This window comes from Paramisgurnus dabryanus, chromosome 18 (assembly GCF_030506205.2).
Source record: "Paramisgurnus dabryanus chromosome 18, PD_genome_1.1, whole genome shotgun sequence".
In the NCBI taxonomy this organism is placed as follows: domain Eukaryota; kingdom Metazoa; phylum Chordata; class Actinopteri; order Cypriniformes; family Cobitidae; genus Paramisgurnus; species Paramisgurnus dabryanus.
In genome coordinates, this window is record NC_133354.1 from 24,751,689 (window position 1) to 24,770,260 (window position 18,572).

At 37.6% G+C, this 18,572-nt stretch overlaps 1 protein-coding gene and 1 long non-coding RNA gene across 2 annotated transcripts; both read right to left on the reverse strand.

The window, feature by feature from the left end:
• Positions 1 to 160: 160 nt before the first annotated feature.
• Positions 161 to 4,240, reverse strand: LOC135776925 (uncharacterized). The gene is made up of 3 exons (XR_010544234.2): positions 4,100 to 4,240; positions 3,139 to 3,270; positions 161 to 3,052 (listed from the first exon to the last, which is right to left on the reverse strand). It is a non-coding gene; the product is annotated as an uncharacterized lncRNA (long non-coding RNA).
• Positions 4,241 to 8,776: 4,536 nt separating this feature from the next.
• ddx52 (DEAD (Asp-Glu-Ala-Asp) box polypeptide 52) lies at positions 8,777 to 18,111 on the reverse strand. Its single transcript, XM_065287446.1, has 15 exons — positions 17,971 to 18,111; positions 17,286 to 17,481; positions 17,044 to 17,195; positions 16,206 to 16,391; positions 15,977 to 16,120; positions 15,601 to 15,712; positions 15,450 to 15,522; positions 15,140 to 15,343; positions 13,850 to 13,940; positions 13,580 to 13,702; positions 13,014 to 13,164; positions 10,974 to 11,049; positions 10,819 to 10,890; positions 10,613 to 10,711; positions 8,777 to 8,916 (listed from the first exon to the last, which is right to left on the reverse strand). Exons 1-15 carry the CDS (start codon positions 18,055 to 18,057, stop codon positions 8,856 to 8,858), a joined length of 1,827 nt encoding a protein of 608 aa, XP_065143518.1. The 5' UTR covers positions 18,058 to 18,111; the 3' UTR covers positions 8,777 to 8,855.
• Between the last annotated feature and the right edge of the window lie 461 nt (positions 18,112 to 18,572).

Here is an 18,572-nt window from a genome sequence, read left to right on the forward strand (position 1 = left end):
TTAATGGTCTGACGTATGGCTAACATTAACTCTGGAACAAATACCTCGTTGAAAATAACAAATGTTTTGGTCTCCTAAAGACGAGGAGAGATGGCGATCATGGATGGAGGTTTGGCAGCCAATCTCTAGTTAAGATTGTATACATTTATATAGTACACATTTAACACAGTAAAGCAATCTAGAAATAAACAACTCTAAAAGGACTCTGTTGTTGATTCTTAAGTTACATTTGTTCCACGAAAGCAGTTTTTTTATGTTGTTACTGCTGAAACCGTCTATAAAACATTTGTTATTATGTGAAATTGCTTTTTCAGAACAGAACTCAGTTAAAAACAAACTGCAATTTTTATCATTCCTTTTATTTTTTCTTAAATACTAACATTTAGCAGGCTGTGGAAACTTAGCTCAACTGCAGTTAATCTTACAACCAAGAGACAAAAAATCATGCAAAATCAAATTTTATGCAGTCTTTAAAAAGTTGAATTTGTTTTGACAGGTGCAGATAATAAAAAAGAGAGACAAAGGAAATGTGACAAAACATCATATAAAGTGCAACTATACATTGTATCTGTAATACATCTTACTTCATGTTTTATGTAAACATACAAAGGAGAAAAATACAATATTTTTCTATGAGGCTGGAATATTAGACCCTCTGCCCACCCCAGAATACAAAAGTAAACAATCTTCTTCTTTCTTGTGTAAAACATTAAATACTAATACAAACCCTGCGTCTCAATCAGCTACCAACAGTAGGTTGTGAATCATATTGTGTAGGGAAGAGCGGTGCACAAACTAATGTTTTTTGGATTTGAAATTATTTTTTACACAATCAACACACACATTTAAGTTTGTTTGTGGGACCTACAGTTTTCGCACAATTACACCGAAAGTGAGGAATGCGAGCGTTACAACTTACCCCATAAGTGGGGTTAAGTGTAAAAAACCAAGGGTTTGTTGTAACACCTGCTAGAAAATTTTGTTTAAACACAAATAATTCAATACAATTCTGTCTATATACTAAAGGTGGATATTGTTTATGTAATAGATAGATATCCACACATTCATTCATCATGATCCTTCATCTTATCATCCTTGTAATAGTCATGCATATAAAACATTTTTTTTGAAAGGGCTGCACAATTAAGACAAAAAAAACAATAGTGACTTATAAAATTTGATTAATAATATTCACATTGTTTTCATTGTATTATCATTGTATACTGAGATAGTTAACACTATGGGCCCTATCTTGCACCCAGCGCAATTGACTTTGTCAGTGACGCATGTATCATTCGTATTTTGCGCCGGCGCACAGCGGGGTTTTTCCCTCCACAGATGCACGTCAGCAAACTAGGGAATGAACTTGCGCTCCCTGGGCGGTTCAGCGCAAAAAGGAGGCGTGTTGCGGCGCAAACCATCTCTTATGCTATTTTGCAGTTTCAAAAAACAATTGCGCTACTAACCAAAAAAAACTAGTCTAAAGTCAGTGGCGCGTTGCGCGTGGTTCATTATGCTATTTTAAGGGCGCATGCTTGACCATAATGTATAGCGTGCACAACGCGCATACACTTTGCTTATCTAATCTACACAGATGCAACAGTTATTTTTGCAAATCATAAATTGTTACAATTAAAAATATTAATACACGAGATAAGGGGAATCATAGTGGTGAGCATTGTGGTGATAGTTTTTATTTATTCTCATGCAAATAACGATTAAAATATTTTCATAACTTTGTTGTGTGGCTGTATTACGTTTATTTTATGTAAATAATAGTTAAAATGTTTTCATAAGAAACCTTAATGTATATGAACTTGATTTGTAAGAGTACTTTGGGGTTGGACCTTGCTTGCGTTTCTTGGGTCCGATTTCAAAGCCCCCAAACCCTTTCAGCGGTGAGGGTGGACGCAGCGATGTCCTCTGCTGGCGTCAAGTCCTGAGGCAGATCCACCTCCCGTTACACGGCGTGCCCGATTTATGCTGGCAAGCGTGGGATTCCCCCGTACAAGGACGTCGGTCTCCTCGGCTGTGAACCGCTCCTGGCGTGCGCCTGGTAAATCCGTCATAATAATAGCAACCCGCCATGGAACTTGCGCCCTTGCATTTAAAGGGAATGTTGGATAGAGTTCTGATTGGTTTATTTGCCGTTACGCCCAAACCACACCTATGAATAATGAACCTACTTCAGACCAACCCCTTATTGATTTGCGCCCGGCGCAAGAGTTATTTCTCACGCCGGGAAAATAGCAACAGCGCCCAAGATCCGCCCACAAACTCACTTGCGCGTTGCGCTTCGCACTTGCGTTTCAGATCGTTAAAATAGAGCCCTATGTGACAACTAACCCCGCTGTGTAAAAATGTTTACAATTCCAGCTATCAGTTACTAGGAGTTGCTTCAAAATGTTGTTTTTGGTAACAAGACAGTGAGGTTGAATTTGGTGACTTACAACTCAGAAATAAAAAAAAAACATAAGAAATGTTGTTCCTCTTTGTTCAATATCCTAACCAAAACACATTAAAACTTTTCAAAAAATCCCAGGAGATGATCATCTGACAGTAAGAGAAAAATACTAAAAGCACAGATTGCTCAGCCCTGTAGAAATATGTTAAAATAAATGCAGCGTTAGTTTGTGCCCCGCTCACCCCTACTCATGTTTGGGCACTGTTAGAGACACTGGGTCACCAAAATAATGACTTATTTTCCCAAGACATGATTACTTCAGCATGCTGATGTTTATCATGCTTCCTGATGTTTATTCAGTTGGCTTTGAGAGTTTCAGAAATTTTTTATTGCAGCATCCTCTTATAACCTTCAGAAACCGTTTCCTTCATTAATCTTATAAATGCTAAGAACAGCAAAAGTGCCTACTACACAACGTCTTAAAAAAAACTAACCAGACATTAATCTGTGTTAAAGCGGTTACATTACGATGCCTTCATCATCATTGTCTGGTTCAGCAAGATGTTGGAGATTAATGGGATATGAACCATCTTCATACACAATTTGCCCGTAAAGGCCTTGCTGGTTCTCCATGCACTGGATCGAAAGCTAAGACACATTGGACATAGCATAATAAGTAAGGACAATAATTCAAAGTGAACTTGCTCTGCCTATCACAGTTCTGTTAACATTACCTGTACATAAGGCTGTTGTATTACGTTGTTCTCCTCAAATGTGTTGCGGTTGTATCCTATAAGGATTTCAGACTTTTCATAAACAATCTGACCATCGAGACCATCTTGGTTGTCCACGCATTGTACAGAAACCTTAAAAACATTGACAGATCACATTATAGTCACAGACAAATAGAGTGAAAAGTTGGTAACTTAGTTTCACTTTAGGTGAAAAATGTTAGTTAAAAAAAAAACGTTTTTTGATGGGTGTTACCAATTGAAGTAATTTAAGTTGATCTAACTTTTGGATCAATCTGTCAGTAGTTTACACACCATAACATACTGCATACTATAACTGATGGTAGATTTACAAAATAACCGGGTAAAAATAACGTAACAAAGCATAGAGAAGTATTTTACAGCGATGTTCACTTTAAGACTAAAGTAAGACTACGGTTAAACGTCTGCTCGATGCGCACAAATATTAATGGCCTAATACATACATACATAATACATACCATGGCTTCAGTCATGAAGATGTCGATGATCGAACTAATATTGTCAAATGATATACGGTTACGGTGTTCAGGAATCTTGCCGAAACAATCTGCTCAAAGCTTCCCCGTTAATTCATGAAGTGTATTTTCTTCAATCCGTGTTTATAGGCGTAAATCTAACCATTCTCAATCTTAAAAGTCTTTCTAGGGGTAAAATCCAGGAATTACAAACAACGGAATGTTTTTGGATACGGAAGCAGCAAAACACGTGTAGTGAAATGGCGCGAAACTGCGAGTATGCGCAGTGATGATTCAGTGATAGTCGGTCAGAAAAAACCTAACATCTTTAATAAAATGGGATTATAAGATATTGTTAATGAATTAAGTTTGTGATTGTCTTTGAGCATGTCTAGTTAGATCGAAAGATTTTGATCTTGTGACTGGTAAAAAATAAACTGTTTAAAGAAACAAAGTCCATGTCTTACATTTTATGTCCTTGTAGACTTGATGGTTTACACCTCACTCCCATCACTCCAGAAGACAGCAGTAATCCAAAATACTGTATCAGAGGACTGGAAAAGAAATGAAAATGATAGATTCAGTATCATCTCTTAAATCTGCCCAGACACACAGACTCCACCCAGAGCTTATAACCTTTAGGCAAATATTCATCAAGTTAAAACATGTTTTGAGCTATAAGAACAGGAAATATTGAAACAGCAACGCAATGGTTTTCTGACAGTATGGCAACATCACTTTAAATATCAAGAATGAATTTCTGAATCTCAAAATTACAGGACATCTGTACGATTTGGTGTCACTGAAATTTTTATTTAGTCAGACTCATTCAAACATTGACATTTTACAGGGATAAATCTGTCCTCGGATGCATTGACAGTAACTGTTTATAAATGTAAACACTGGAGCAACAAGTTTACCAGGTGTCGGTTTCTAGGAGTGCAAAACTCAATGTGCAGTATACGTGAAACCGGACTTGGCAGTTATGTGTGTGAAACTAACAAAATGAGCATATATTTACTAGGGCTGGGCAAAAAAATCGATTTTTCGATTAATCGATTTTTAAAACGTGGTCGATTAAAAATCGATTCTCAAAGAGCAGAATCGATTTTTTTTTTTCACATTTATTTCCACAAACATTGAACGGAGGAATGGAAGCATTTTAGATTTCGCAAGCAAGATGTGTTGTGGCTTTTAATTTGTTTTTATTAATTACCCACTTGTAAACTGCTGTTCACTGTTCTTTTTTATTAATATAGTATGTGTATTAAATCTATATTCATTGAGTTGAATCGAGAATTGAGTATAAAAACCTACCAGAGAACCGGAATCGAAAATTTAATCGAGAATCGGAATCGAATCGATTTGATAGCTTGTGAATCGAAATCGAATCGATCTGGAACATCTGAATCGATACTCAGCCCTAATATTTACGGGTACACTCTAAGAAAGGATGTGTTAATTTTTAACACATTGTTTTGTGTTGATTTTGTGTTCAAATAAATAAAAGGGACAACAGAAGATGGGTTAAAACAACACAAAGTGTGTTATTCCGTTAATGAATTATTCCAACATTACATGTCTTCTCCTTAACTAGACACAACATGTTTTTTTTAACACATTCGTTTTAAGAGTGTGCAAAAGGGTGGAGACTAATTTGCATACCCATCCAATGGAAGTTTTTACAGCAATGGTGGATCATGGTGTCTCTTAAGAGTTCTCAGAACTTACTGTTAATTGATGAAATGTTGTATTTAACATTGTAGTTAGCACTACATGTCTCTATGTGCATCAATGTGTTTGTAGTGGATTACGCAAGGAATAACTGATGACGGGCCATTGAATTATAAGAAATAATGCACACCCAAGGTGCAATGCGATGTATATGCAGTGGCGTAGCAAGTCAGTCCCGGGCCCATATGAAAAAAAATGTACGGGCCCCCTTAAGCCAAAGCGCCCCAACCTTGACTGTTAACTGTGGCGCGCAGGTCTGTTAACAACATATACTTTTAATAAGGTAGTCAAATATTTTACTTTACTTTTTTACTTTAAAGGGTAGATTTAAATAAAGAAAAACGAAATGTTTTGGGTAGTTTTTGACTCGTGACTTACTTCTCCGCCTTCTCTTTAAGGCCCCACTTTTATGTTTATATTTTTTCATACTTAATGTTCATGTAGATAGCCGCTATAGTAACCTCTCACACTGTGTTTTCTTTTTTCTCTCGATGCCGTAATAGTTTACGGCAGCCGAGGAGTGCAAAAAATAATAATAAACGCTAACAAGAAATGACGGAGAAATTAGATATTATGGAGAAATAAGAAATCACTACACATGATATACATACAAAAATATAATTATTGCGGCCACAAATAAAAATTAAATTGAAAAATAAAAATGTATTAAAAGCTGGGGCGCATACCCTACATGCCCAGATGCTACGCCACTGTGTATATGCAATGTAATAAATTAATTTCTTAATAAAATGCATATGTTAATACGTTCAGGGATTAACAATAATTAAAAGTGATAAAAATGGCATCTCCCATCAGATGTTCATATGAACAACAAAGTGAGCCAGTGGTATTATAATTTACAATAAATTAAACATGCCTTATGAATCTTTTTTAATCTTGTTCTTTGTATATTTATAAATCAAACAGGCATAAGATATTTAACACAGCACACAGTCAATTGCCCATTATAAACATGCATAAACATTATAAGCTTACATACTACACAGTGATGCATTTTAAAGTTGTTGGAGGTACTAGTGTAATACATGTTAACAAGGCCCACGCCAGCAACTGACCATACTAATCTTCTCATATTGGATTTTATTTGTCAAAAAACACTACCTATAAACAAAACCTATATTGTTGTGATATATAAATATTGTAAACCAATGCATTTCTTGGCTATTAATTAAGAAAAATCACAGCTCTTTGCCTCTTAACTCAATGTATTTCAATGGCTCACTATGAGCTTCCAGGAACTAACTGAAGTCTCCATGAATCACACGACAGCCAAGCTTTTTGGACTTCCATTGTCAGAAGTCTCTTACTATGGTCCAAGCGGTGTGATTGAGTAAGAGACTAATGTGCCTATTAACAGATCCACGACGTATACTAAATGAGGGAATTACAAGCAGTTTTAAAGCAGGTAGAAATTACTGTCACAGGAAAACTTTTACATATAACTCATCTTTGTGCATCGTAATAGCAAGTGATCAAATCGACTACACACTTTAAAACAGTTTGTGTTGAAAAGTGGTGGGGACAAAAGATCAGATGAAAAAACATTACACCAGGACGGGAAAAATATTGAATAACGGCGCATCAAAAATGGGCATAGTGTAGGCCGGTCAACAACACGAACATACTCAGCATAAAACCTTCAACAATGTCAACTGCACATGTAACAGTACCTGCAACACCAGCTCAACCGAACAGTGCCAAAGCACCATACTGTAGAAAACAGCAGCATGTTCAGTCAATAATTACAATGAAATTCATTACATATGTAAAAGAAAACACACCATAAGCATACAACACAACATATGTGACCCTGGACCACAAAACCAGTCAAGTTGCATAGGCATCGCTTGATTTTTCAGAACATTTAAACCAAATGCTTTTAAAAAGCGGTAGGGACAAAATCAGCCATTTCAAAAAGTGGTGGGGACATGTTTCCAGCGTCCCCAGTGTAAATGACACCTATGCATCTGAAGAAATTTAAGGTGAAAAAGGTCCTCCAGATTATACAAATGTATTAATGAAATGGTTCTTTGTGGCATCACTGTGAAGCACCTTTAAACCAACTTGAACAGACAATATCAAATAATACTTATGTCAACTATTATTAACAAAATGAATAAATGCTCTAAAAATGTATTGTTTGTTGTAAATTCATGCTAGCTATATGCCTTTTCAGTCACTTTTTTACACCCATTCCTTTTTCACCTCATCCTCCTCACGTATCTGTATTCGCATACAATCCAGTCTCTCTAATGATTCTCCACGAGTACTGTTGTGAGTTTATAATGTTTATGCCTCATGTTTCTGGTTTGGTGAAGTTCGACTTCCTGTTGCGCTGCACAGAGCGACCAGGTTATGACATCGTAGTACTGTGAAAACGATTCATAAGCTTTAAGTGTCTTCTCCAAATCCATTCGATGACGTTCCAGCAATCCAACGTAATCCAGTTTCAAAGTTAAATTCCAAGTGTCCCAGTAAATAAACAATATTTTGACTTAAATGTATCGGCCTTCCAATGGTTCTTAACAGTCTAAATTAAGGCCGTGGATCGAGTGAACAGGTGGTCCCTCTGTACGCACTTCCAACACTTCCAATATATCCTTTTATTTAAAGGTTGAACAGGCTTGACATTTCCATTAATATTACAACTTAAATGCTACATAAGTGAGAAAAGTGTTGGAAGTGCGTACAGAGGGACCACCTGTTCACTCGATCCACGGCCTTAATTTAGACTGTTAAGAACCATTGGAAGGCCGATACATTTAAGTCAAAAGATTGTTTTAACCACCTTCACCTGATCCCACATTTGTGTTGCCTGTTTCCTAACTCAAACAAAAAACAACTACCTAGGCCTTTCCCAGTTGCACATGTATTCCATATTACCGTAAAACTAAGAGTAAACAGGCACACTTACCATAAAACTAAGAGTAAACAGACACACACATTTAAACCCATACCAAATAACACATACATTCAAAACCATTAAATAATAATTATAAAATAACTTAAGTGCTATTACTAAGAGCATGATTATGCAAATGAAGGTAAAAAATATCAAAATGGCTACGACAGCAGTTCTTGATTCATTCTCCCTATACCTTGATGTCATAATCACAGATTGGTCTGTTCAGCATTGCAAAAGTCGACAAACCAAAGCTGTGCTTTGAATTTAAAAAATGTCACTTGCCAACTGGCAATTAACCCCATTTTAAATCCTCTCCAGTGGTGATTTTACTTGCATTTGACGCTTGTGAGTGTTAATTTTAGGCCCTGCTTGAACCTATGACCTGGGCCTGGCATCGCTAGTCGTTTGGAAGAGAACTAGCACTATCAATTTCCAACACTTTTCTATGCCTGGACTGTAAAAAAAAAAGAGAGAAAATTTCCCACAAAGTGGTCAACATTCATTTTATTATAGATAATGATGTGGGTAGGAAAATTTGAGCAGTCTGTACAACACTGTGAATCTCAGCTCTTACAGCTGACTTCTGATGCTTCTCCACTCGCTTTAGCTGAAGCTTTCTTCTTTCTGTAATAAAAGCAAAAAGATAATAAAATTAAAGGGTAATATCACAAATCTTTGCATCAAGAAGATGAACTCATCTAAAGACAGAATTATAATCATTATAATTTATATGCACATTCGAACTTCTCACAAAAACGCCACGTCTAATTCACAACACATGCGTACACACATTTTTCTTTGTTCTTCAACTTGTCCTTACATAAGTGAATTTGGAGAGTTCTAATCTAGATGAGCGGCCATGTGCACAAGGTTGTTATTTTTTATAATAATAGACGCCTAAACCATCTCCATATAAGGATTTCTGCAGCACTTGTCCAAAGAAAATTTAAGATCACCAAAGCAAAATAGCTAAAAAAAGAAGTCCATAATCATATTTATTATCTGTAAATTTCTGGGATGTTTTGCTGTAGGTGGGAAAGCCAGATGTGCTGTGTTCTCACCGGAGTAACGTGTAGCCTATTGTTAAATAAAAAGTAGGATATATGAGATACGATAACATAGACCTTTAAAGGGATAGTTCGGCCAAAAATGATATTAAACCCATGATTTACTCACCCCCAAGCTGTCCGAGTTGCATATGTCCATCGTTTTTCAGACAAACACATTTTCGGATATTTTAGAAAATATTTTAGATTTTAGTTGATAAAATGTAATGTTACGGGGTCCACCCATAGTCCACGACCTTCAAGTCCAAAAAAAGTGCGTCCATCCTTCACAAATTAAATCCAAACGGCTCCAGGATGATAAACAAAGGTCTTCTGAGGGTAATCCGCGCGGTGTTGTTGTAGAAATATCCATATTTAAAACTTTATTAACGTAAATAAATACCTTCCGGTAGCGCCGCCATCTTAGTCACGTCCGCATTCAGGATGAGAGCTTACGCAGCCTACGGAGGCTACTCTGCTGCTGCTCTGTGCCCCCGCCCTCCGAATTTGTCATACGTCACTAAGAAAAGTGCATACACTACGCTAATACTCTCTCCTGAATACAAAGGAGTCTACGATGGCGGCGCTACCGGAAGGTATTTATTTACGTTAATAAAGTTTTAAATATGGATATTTCTACAACAACACCGCGCGGATTACCCTCAGAAGACCTTTGTTTATCATCCTGGAGCCGTTTGGATTTAATTTGTGAAGGATGGACGCACTTTTTTTGGACTTGAAGGTCGTGGACTATGGGTGGAACCCGTAATCTCACATTTTATCAACTAAAATCTAAAATATTTTCTAAAATATCCGAAAATGTGTTTGTCTGAAAAACGATGGACATATGCAACTCGGACAGCTTGGGGGTGAGTAAATCATGGGTTAAATATCGTTTTTGGCTGAACTATCCCTTTAATATGACTTCACCATTGACAAGCATCTGTATAGAAAATAAAACTAGATGCCTAGATCAAGTGATTGACATTTGGAGTGGACAGGTATGCATATGCATGGTTTTATAAGGCTGAAATTGTTTTGCTGTACGCCATTTTTGGCTTTGGATGCACATAGACTTTTAGTAAGGATCATATACACAGTTTTATAAATGAGACCCAACATCTCAATCCAATAGAGCACATTTGAGATTTGGTGGAGTGTGAGATTCGCATCATTGATGTGCAGCCGACAAATCTGCAGCAACTGTGTGATGCAAGGTGTACCTAATAAAGTGGCCGGTAAGCGCATGTCTGTAAAGAGAAAACAGAACAAACCTTTTTCCCTTTATAGGCTTTTTCCCAAAGAGGAAGCGAGGAGTTGTGCGTATAGTTGACCGTCTGGGTGGTTTCTTCGCCAACTTATGTTTCAGTTTGCTTTAGGGAGAAACAACAAAATACTTGACTTAGCCATCCAAGTTTTACAAAGACAAAAGAAATGTGTTATTAAAAGCATAAGTTAAGTAATATTATAGTAACTTCACCTTTTGACTTTCTTGAAGCCAATCATGTAGTCAGGTACAGGACATCCGGCCTGCTTTATGACTGTGGCAATGCTGAATCATAACAAAGCAGTGGTTAAACGTCAGAATTAGCATTATTTTGCTGCTGTACTTGACCAGCTGTTAAGTGCCAATACCTGCGTAAGAGCGGTTTATCATCCTCTGTAAAAAACGTTACTGCCTTTCCTTTGTGGCCTGCTCTTCCTGTGCGTCCTGTAGAGCAGAAAGTACAGTATACAGGGTTCCTACAGGTTTCTTCAAGTTAAATTCAAGTCTTTTTAAGACCTTTTTAAGACCATTTATATAAAAAATTAATACCCATTTCACGTCCCTACCAGCAAAGAAAAACTAAAATACTTAAACTTGTGTTCATTTATTTTTCCGATGTGAAATGGGTAAAAAGATTATAAGCCAAGCAAGTGTGAAAAATTTTTTTCAGTAGGCCATAGAAAGTTTGCCAAACAATGTAAAGTTGTTAAGGAATTTCTGAGATTTTCTTTGATTTTTCCCACTTCTCCTTTGCCTGTTGCTGTGTTGTGTTGCAGTCTATGGTTGTGGTGATCTTCATTTACTGAAGGCATCACGTGTTCGCAGTATTTTGTAATGTGACCCGGGACTGTGTTGCGTTCTCAATTATTGGATCCGCCACTCTTTATTTATACTACTTTATTAAACAAACAGAGATGCAAACACATGTATGTTCAAAAAAGAGAAAGGTAATCTAAGCCCTCACACCCAGGCAAATATCCAGATACTTAGGCTACATTGCCACAGACCCCTGCCATCCCTACCAACCTAGGTATATAGAGAAAAATTAAATTCGAAAATCAAAAGACGCCGACATTAATTTGGAATATTCAATTTCATTTTTTATGTTAAACCAAAACTCTTATTGAACGATCTAGCACTTCTTCTTGCTTTACTCCTTCTTCCTCTTCTTCCTGGCCACCTCCTGCAACGTATCCAGGGCCTTCCATCTGGCTGCATTCATTTATATTAATTTCACATTATATTTCATAAATCCAACCATAAATGAACAAAGCTGACAATGTTTGTCAAAGCATCACAAAACACTTTACTGTTTTTGCACTGACATATGAAGCAATACTTGTGTAGATGACCCCTTTTATCAAACTCTTTTGAATACAATAATATGTATAGTATATTAATGATAGAAAGTGCAGGTCTAGAGATTATAAATGTAATCGGTGTGTTATGGTTTATGTAGTTTTCTTTCCTTTTTTAGATAGAGCAGAAGCAGTAAAAGTGCCTCTTTTAATTCCTCTCTTGCAGATTAAAAGAGCTTAATCCACTTATTATTTTAGATTCAAAAGTCTACTTGCTGTCCCAGTGTTTGGTGACTTTATATTAGAGCTTTGCGTTTTTTATATCTAGAGTCAGCTTGAGCTTTGCTCGTGCAATGGGCTTAATTAACATTCACATTGCTTTTTTGCTACCATCTTTGTGATCTTTGAGCAAACTTTTTAGATATAAAAAGATGGTTCATTAATAATAACATTATTAAACAAAGGGACGGAGAAAGAAAGTGCAGCGCGTGGTCGTGACTTTCAAACCAAGCCAGTTGTTATCGCAATAGAAACGGAGGCACGCAGCTTGAAACTGCCTTGAACATTAGCGCTGACTGACCTTGATCACGGCCGTTTTCCTATCGACTCGGGTTTTACACATAATGTTAATCGGACCCGGTCCTCCGTGAAAACCTCTATGAATACAACTCTGCTCAAGTTCAGAAACATGTTACGCTGAACTCGCTTCATGTCGCACCCAATTCATCGAGAAACAGAGAGCATGTGAACGTACAGCAGACTCATCGGGAGAGACACGATGTGCTCGCAACCAAAATGCCATTAATAATAAAAAGGCGCAGGCGCTGAAAAGCGATGTGTTTGCATCCCTGATTTAATCAAAATGTGGTTGACAAAGAAACTTTTAAGGAAAAATACAATATGGAGAAGTTACATACAGCACAATTTTTAAGACCCAGACATCAAAATTTAAGACTTTTTTAAGTCTTTTTAAGGTATTATTTCCAAATTCATAAATTCAATGCTTTTAAGGCTTTTTAAGACCCCGCGGGAACCCCGAGTATAGACTAGTTAAGCATTGCAAAAGTACACAACATGAATTACTATTGTCTACTCTGTTGGTACACTGACCGATCCGATGGATGTACTCTACAGAAGTGGTTGGGAAGTCGTAGTTAATGACCAGATTGACGCCCTTGAAATCAATACCACGGGCCAGAAGAGCAGTGCAGATCAACACCCAGATCTTTCCTGAACGAAAACTGTTCACAACATTGTCCCTCTACAATAATTAACATGGAGACAGAGAAAACAGGAAAAAATATATTTTTAATAACTAAACATGTTTAATAAAGTGTGACGAGTATTGAAAGTGTTAAAGAGATAGTTTACGCAAAAATGAAAATTCCGTCATCATCTACTATGACCCTAACCAAGATGTCTTTGTTCTGCTGAAAAGATATTTTGAAGAACGTTAATAACCAAGCAGACCTGGGGCACCATTGACTTTCATAGTAGCAGAAAATAATATTGTGGAAGCGAATGGTGCCCCAGATCTGTTTGGTTATTAACATGTTTCAAAATATCTTTCTGTGTGGAACAACTTGAGGGTAAATAAATGATGGCAGAATTTTTTGGTTGCAATGTAGCTACAGTGGATCTTTAATAGTGATCTGCATTATTTTGTCATAATTAACCTGTTGTTGAGTGCGTTCTGCGTGAATCACGTCCACATTTATTCCCTCATACACCAGCTCATGAAACAGCTCTCGGGCTCGTTCAATAGACTGAACAAACACCAACACAGGCGGCAGAAATCCCTGAAAAGCACAATATTTTAAGTCATGACATCATTGTATCCACCAAATAATCTTTTATAGGGCTCTTATTAAGTAATGAATTCGCAACATTTTTGCATCATGAGATAACAGCTGAATGTGATTGGCTGACGTGGTGATGTCACTGACCTTCTTTATAAGGTTTCTCACAGCCAGCAGTTTTCCACTTTCTGAACCCACAAACAGCAGCTCCTGCTCCACCGTCTCAGCTGCCGAGTTCCTGTGGACAAAGACATCCAGGCATACATGAAATGTTAAATACACTAAAATACCACACTATTAATAATTAAGGTTCTTGAAAGGTTAAAACAAACGATTTTTCTGAGATATGGATGTAATACTCTATAGGTACTCAAGATTACCATGTTTACCATGCTGTAGCATTAATACAGGGTTTAATTGAAACAGTTTAATTCTCACATAACACATTTTGTTTCTGCTTATGTCATGTTAAAGACATCTTCCACTAGTAGATTGTAAAATTAATATGAGAGATATAAATGCACACAAACAGCAGGTGGCGGTATGTGGTCTTAATCCATGCATGCTTTTTTGCTTTTTAATTTGACAAATGATCTCAAACCATATCTATGTCCTCCAATAGAGACAGAGTGCAGTTATGCTAATTTAAAAACCACGCCCACTGGGGGTAAAACAATCCAACCGTCTCCATTGACTTTGTATTGCGAGAGGCTGCCTCAATGTCATTTTTGGCTTATAACAAAAAACAGAATAATGCCTAAAAGCTGCTGTGAGACAGGAGCCGTTTCTCAATATGCGTTCTTGTCTGTACTTGTGTTCTTGTGGACTTGTGAAACGTCATCAGTCGCGGCCCAAGTACTGTTCCAATTCAAAGTTCGCATCAAGCCCAAGTTCACATAAAATCCCCGGATGTGTTCTTGATCCGCCCATTTTATCGAGGATGCATCAGAGGAGACTTGTGTGGACTTATGACAGCGAAGTTTCCCAGAATGCATTTCGCGTCAGGAGTTCGTTCTTCCGAGTCTGAACTTACAAGTTCGAACTACAAAGGACACAAGTCCGAGTTCGGCGTACTTGGTTTTGAGAAACGGCTAGGGTGTACAGCTAACAAGCCAAAAAACCCAGAAATAAGTTTTTATATATTGACCCCAAAAAACGAGCGTTTAAAGACACAGAAGTGGATCGCTGACTGCGTTTCCCCCCATTGCGCGTAGTTCTACTAATAGTAGTACTATCAAAAGTTTCCTGTATCAACTTTTGTGTCTTTAAACGCTCGTTTTTTGGGGGTCGGCAGCTTTTTTTGGCTTGTTAGCTGTATGACAAGGAGGCGGCCTCTCGCAATACAAAGTCAATGGAGATGGATGGATTGTTTTCCCACGGTGGGCATGGTTTTTAGGTTATGACGCGTTGCGCTCGTCTTTATGAGAGCAGGGATACCTGGGTCCAATGTTGACTGAGACGAGGTTGTCCAGGTTCAGTCGGCACCACTGCTCTACATCTGTGGCGAAGGTAGCGCTGAAGAGAGCCCGGCGGATTTTGGGAGAAGTGCAGGCAAGAAAGATAGCGGCGAGCTGCTCTCTGAAACCCGTCTTGCCCTCCTCAAAGAGCTTATCTGATTCATCCACCACCAGCCATTCAACTCTAAAAAACAACAAAGATCACAACATTCATAAACCTTATAGAGTATTTTTAAGTAAACATTAAAGTATATCGTTGAAAATGTGTTTTTTTTACCAATCGTACTGACCTACTCAAGTCCACAGCAGGTTGGTCTTGTTTCAGCAGGTATATCAATCTGTTAGGTGTGGTCACCAATATATCTGAAAATCAAAACCATGTTTAAATTAATTTGAATAAATGCAACGTATGACGGCAAAGGTTTTTGCAAATGTACATACCAAATTTCTTTGCTGACTTGGGCCCGAATTTTTTCACTGCGTCCGCTCCTTTATTGATGATGTGAACTCTGAAGCCCACACCTTCTGACAACTTTAACAGCTCTCTGTGTGTCTAAAAATATAAAATAGCTTGCTTTACTTCAGTCTACATGTCCACCAATAGATTTTAATACATTAAACGTGAGCCTGTCTGTGAAATTCAGGTTAAAGTCTCATAATCTGATAATAAGATTTGATTTGAATAATTGACTTTAATCTTCACATTCATTTCAAACTCAGGGTTATGTTTTTCACAGATGTATAAAACAATAAATGACTATAGAAAACAACTGTGTTTTCACAGATCTGCAGGGGATGGATGTGGGTGTGGTGTTACCTGACTGGCGAGCTCTCTGGTAGGGGAGATGATGAGAGCTCTGAATCCCTTGTTTAGGGGCTTACGAAGGTGGGCCAGAAGAGGCAGACAGAAAGCTATCGTCTTACCAGAGCCTGTAGGAGCGCAAGCCAAGATCTCTCTCTTCTGAAACGATCAATCAGACGTAAGTATTAGGAAACAAACGCAAGATTCACATCTTATTTAAAATAAAGAGTCAGACGTCACATACATGCATCATTAGAGGAATGGCTTGCATTTGAATGGGTGTGGGGGTTTGGAAACCCGCCCCCTTGATGTTTTCAATGACTCGTGGGTCCAGATCATACTCCTCTCGCAGCTCCTCAAAAGTGGACACAGGATCTGGAATGTCTGTCCCGTGAACGTTTATCCGGTTTTGATGTCGTATTCGATTGACCTTAAGCAGACACACGGTTTAAAAAGCATTGTGGTTATTTACACAAAACTAACATTATTACTTCCCCCAGCTTCAGTCAATATTAGAGATACACCAAATGTTCCGTAATCAAAACTATTTGGTGGAAAATAGCTTAATAATCTTTCTCAGACACTTTAAAGTGCTTCCACATGGCCGACATGCTGAATTTATAAAGCGTGTACATTTCATTCTACGCTGGTTGTCTATTTGATCGCATCATCAAAAATGTTATTGTTTGGTTAAACTTATTCAGTTTTCACTTATTCAGCTGAACACCGAAAATGGTGTCCCTATGCCTTTAAATGATTGTAAATTGTTAGTTAAAGTGGCATTGTATTGTACTTTTGTAGTGATTGGCACAAACAACTGCTTTTATTGCAACCAACATCAAAACTCGGGCTACATACTACATTCTCCTTTATGCATGCATGGCCAACATACGTATACAAAGTATGCACGGTTACACAAATCCGGCGGTGACCCTCGCATAGGTGTTAAGCTACACCCTAACCCTAATCCTAACTTGTCATATGGGTAACTTCTTGCTTGAGTCAATTACAAAATTCAGATTACCAGTAATCCATCTGCCATTTCGGAAAGCTGTGTTACAAACAATAACAACCCTCTTTACCTTTTCCTGGTGAAGCTGTTGTAGTCTTTTTAATGACGGTTTGTCATTAGTCTTCGTCTTGGGGTCTTTTGCCTTGTTTTGTGATGACATCAACTGAATCCCCTCTATTTCCTGCTGTCCGTCATTGCTGGTCTCCTCCTCTATGTCTTTATCTAGAGTTAACAACCAGTGAGAACACAAAAACATTTTTCTGACATGTATTTCTCGTGAATAAAGTCCATTTAAATAGAGACATTGCCAACCTTTAGCTTTTTTCTTCTTCTGTGTTGTCTTGACTGGCTCATCAACTTTAGTTCTTTTCCGTTTTCCAGTGATGCTCTCTTCATCATTCCCATCATCGTTTTCCTCACCAACTTTGGACTCTAGAGGCATCTTTGTGCCAAAGAAACTGACTCCAGGCAGCTGATTCAAACTGTCCTGGTCATGAGATTTCACTACCTAAAGGAACATTTTAATGAGTTAGGTAAGAGTTAATAACCAATACAATAATGTTTTGGTTATGTAAATAGTTATAATGGTAATTGTTTTAATGAAAACTACAATGTGGGTCTCTACTAGTAGTGTGCTGGCTTCTGTTATCTGGCCCAATTTAACACCGTGTAATCCTAGTGGATAAAATCCCAAACAAGAAACTTTGTAATGGTTTTCAATGGTTAACAACCGATGCTTCATAATGATAACCACAATCAAGCCATTATAATTTGTATTGTTTTAAGCAGTGGTGCCAAGTACATAAACAGTATGTTACGCACGATATTTGGATTTAATCAGGTTAGCATTAGCATTTCCAAGCACGTTCAATGAGAAATGCACACACATGTTAGCCATGTGCCAGGTTTTCGAGTAGATATCAGCACGCATCTGTCATTTTAAGCAAAAACAATCTAGCATGCATAAACATGACGTTGCACTTTACTTGAAACATACCTTAAAACGCTCCGCATCTTTGGCAAATCTTTTCAGATCAAACTTTGCCCCGGCTCCAAGCTTTCTAAACAAGTCAAACGCGTCCATTGATACTGCGCTAAGACACGACTAATCGATCCAGACTCATAGCTAACCTATCACAATAGGCGCTCGATTATTACGATGATTACTTGTTTCATTTGTCGTCCACTAGAGTGCGGCGTTGAACATTAAATATATGCCGAGTCCCAACATAAAATATACCTACATATACCAAGTCCTAAAACGTGAAAGTTTTTTTTTATAGTATTTTATTGTTTTTAGAGTATGCAATACTGGATCATAGGCCGTTTCTCAAACGGAAGGCTGCATCCTCCGGCGGTCGCATATGCAGGCTGCGGTGCATACGTAATCATTTCATAAGCATATTACAGTAAAATAAGCATATTTTAACATAAGCATGAGGACATTACGTAAACATATTACATTTGGCAGATGCTTTTATTTACCATTTTATAGTAGGACACAGCAACTTACAGTGCATTACAAGGTATGTATTTGCAGCCTGATCTCACGAGAATTCATACATATTTCACAGTAATCAGTTGGCTAACTCGTAATTC

What these genes read in the sequence shown, in the direction of transcription:
- ddx52 (XM_065287446.1), bottom strand. Translation starts at nt 18,057, where the DNA reads ATGGACGCGTTTGACTTGTTTAGAAAGCTTGGAGCCGGGGCAAAGTTT. An exon ending in CCATTCCTCTAATGATGCAT is followed by an intron (nt 16,121 to 16,205) that starts GTATGTGACGTC and finishes TGATCGTTTCAG; the next exon opens with AAGAGAGAGATCTTGGCTTG. An exon ending in CAGAACGCACTCAACAACAG is followed by an intron (nt 13,165 to 13,579) that starts GTTAATTATGAC and finishes TAATTATTGTAG; the next exon opens with AGGGACAATGTTGTGAACAG.